Genomic DNA, 2,360 nt, shown 5'->3' with positions numbered 1-2,360 from the left:
GAAAGAGAATATATCCATCTAAGTCTGTATATCTTTATATATATGAATCTGTATCTGAGTCTATATATACACTCTCTATGTAAATCTATATATAGAGATTTATGTAGATTTATGTCTATATGTACTCTATTAATATTAAAGCACTCACGCTCTTCACTGACACAGTTGTAGAAATGACACCACAACTGGGGGACAACCATAATTAAAAATAAACATAACAATGTATGCAAATAATTTCACACAAAAAAATATTGTAAAGGATTCTATTTTATTCTTTGTTTGGATTGTTTTTTTTTTTTTATAATGGACTGATATGCTCATTGAAGATTAGAAAGTGTCAACACTTTAAAGGGTAAAACGATTCAATCTAAAGCAAAAAAAGTAGGAAAAGTAAATGATGGAAACAAAATAATAATAATAAAAATAATAATATGACAACGAAAAGAACACATTCTAAATCTGTAAGTAAATTTGAAGAAAAATCAACCCCTGGGACATAAGAGTGTCCAAAGCTGAAGAAACACCCATATGTGCAAATTACATTTGATTTTATTATATTTGGTCTTGGTGAAGCTCGTGTATGTGTAATCACTTATCAAAAACAGTCATTGAAAACTCTGTGTGTAAGCTGATATTGTGGTTTCCAGAGTGAGGATGACGTGTAATGTGTGATGTGTTTCTGTGTGTGTCTTCAAAGCTCCTCAGGACGTGTTTGAGACGTCTGAGCAGAGCGGCTGTCCTACGCCAGGCTGTAAAGGAGTGGGTCACATCAAAGGAGCCCGCTACTCTGGACACCACAGGTCAGTGTGAATATGTGTGAATAAAAAAAACTACAAATATACATATACATATATGTATGTATATTCTATTTAAAAAAAATGAACCAATTAATCACACATTTTTCTGTAATTAATCTTGATTAATTGCATATTGATATAATGTATTTGTATTGTCATCATTTCATATTGAATCTCCAAATTAATGTAGAAACAACATAAAGATGGTATATTTGAAATGTGTTTAATGGCATCTGTTTACTAAGTAGCCTATCTAGATTAATCTTTATTCAAGCTACAAAAGTGAGTCAGCGAGCAGAGCAGTGAGTGATTTCTCTTTTTCTTTTTTTGTTCTTTGATTTACATCAATGACAGACTGCAGCAGGTTTCACTTTAAAAGCAGCGCTGTCTCTTTAAAAACTGACGCACGTGAGCGGATCTGACACACATTCGAATTTCTCCCAGTTCATTTAGGACTTTTTAACCAATTTAAGACTGTGTTTATGAGGTCACTGGCCAAAAACAAGCATTTTGACATGTTTTTATCCATAGAATCATGCTGTTGCTGATGTATTTCACAACTCATTTTTGATCTAATTTCCCATCTCCTTCACATGCTGCATTAAATTTGTATATGTGCCATTTTGTGTTGGCGCTTTGGAAACAAAACAAAATTTACAAAAAAACAAAACAAAAAACAAGTGAAGAAAGCTTCGGTATCTGTGCATTTCTCCGTCTTCTGCATAATCGATACCTTGCAACAGCTGTCACTCTGATGACACTAACATACGGTGGTTTGGAACCAAAAAAACTAAGCGTGAACACAATCCAGCAGAGGAGGGGAATCAGTCGAACTCGGGTTCGAACATGCATTTTAAGAGTCAAATAATTCTTTAATGCTGTAATGTATGTACTATTGGGTAGTAGGGGTGCAACGGTTCAACTTCCTCACAGTTTGGTTTGTATCACGGTTTTAGAGTCACAGTTTCGGTATGGTTCGGTATGTGCTATGTTTATGGAAAACTATATTGTCAAATAAAATAAATAAAATAAGAACAAATAATCTAACTACAAGTAACAGCACAAATAAATAAACAGTGAATAAAATATACAAATAAAATAAACAGTGCTCTTCAGTTTTTTTTAGGTAGGTCTAAGATAGTTTTTAGGTACAGAAATTGAATAAATCAAATGTAAAATAACATTGCATATTTGACTGTATAAATGAAAGATTAATCCTTATTAAAGTTACAAAAGTTATTGTCAAGAGCAGTGAGAGATTTCCGTGTTGTTATGTTCAAACTTTTTATTAAAACAAATATTATTACAACAAGAAAATAGATTACAAATTTTTAACACTTTTTTTTTTACATTTTAAGACCAAACACAAACATAATACATAACCTATATAAAAAAAATAAAATAAATAACAATAAAAAAAGAGAAAAAAAAGTAATAAAATAAATAAATAAATAACTACAAAACTATCATAAAATAAAGAATACAACTAATTATAGAAAATAGTAGTCATTGTAATACAAATAGATAAAATACAATATATACTTAATACAAATATATATAGCC

General features: G+C 30.5%; 1 protein-coding gene across 1 annotated transcript in view; it reads left to right on the top strand.

Moving 5' to 3' along the window:
- Nucleotides 1-2,360, top strand: part of l3mbtl3 (L3MBTL histone methyl-lysine binding protein 3) — a 74,217-nt gene that overhangs the window by 41,394 nt on the left and 30,463 nt on the right. The window contains exon 16 of the mRNA XM_016439788.1: nucleotides 698-800. Within this exon, the coding sequence (XP_016295274.1) occupies nucleotides 698-800 (103 nt within the window). The remainder of the gene's footprint in view (nucleotides 1-697; nucleotides 801-2,360) is intronic.

Source organism: Sinocyclocheilus anshuiensis, unplaced genomic scaffold, assembly GCF_001515605.1.
Source record: "Sinocyclocheilus anshuiensis isolate Anshui unplaced genomic scaffold, SAMN03320099.WGS_v1.1 scaffold1518, whole genome shotgun sequence".
Classification (NCBI taxonomy): domain Eukaryota; kingdom Metazoa; phylum Chordata; class Actinopteri; order Cypriniformes; family Cyprinidae; genus Sinocyclocheilus; species Sinocyclocheilus anshuiensis.
The sequence above is the reverse complement of the archived record's forward strand: the minus strand, read 5'-3'. Positions and strand labels throughout refer to the sequence as shown.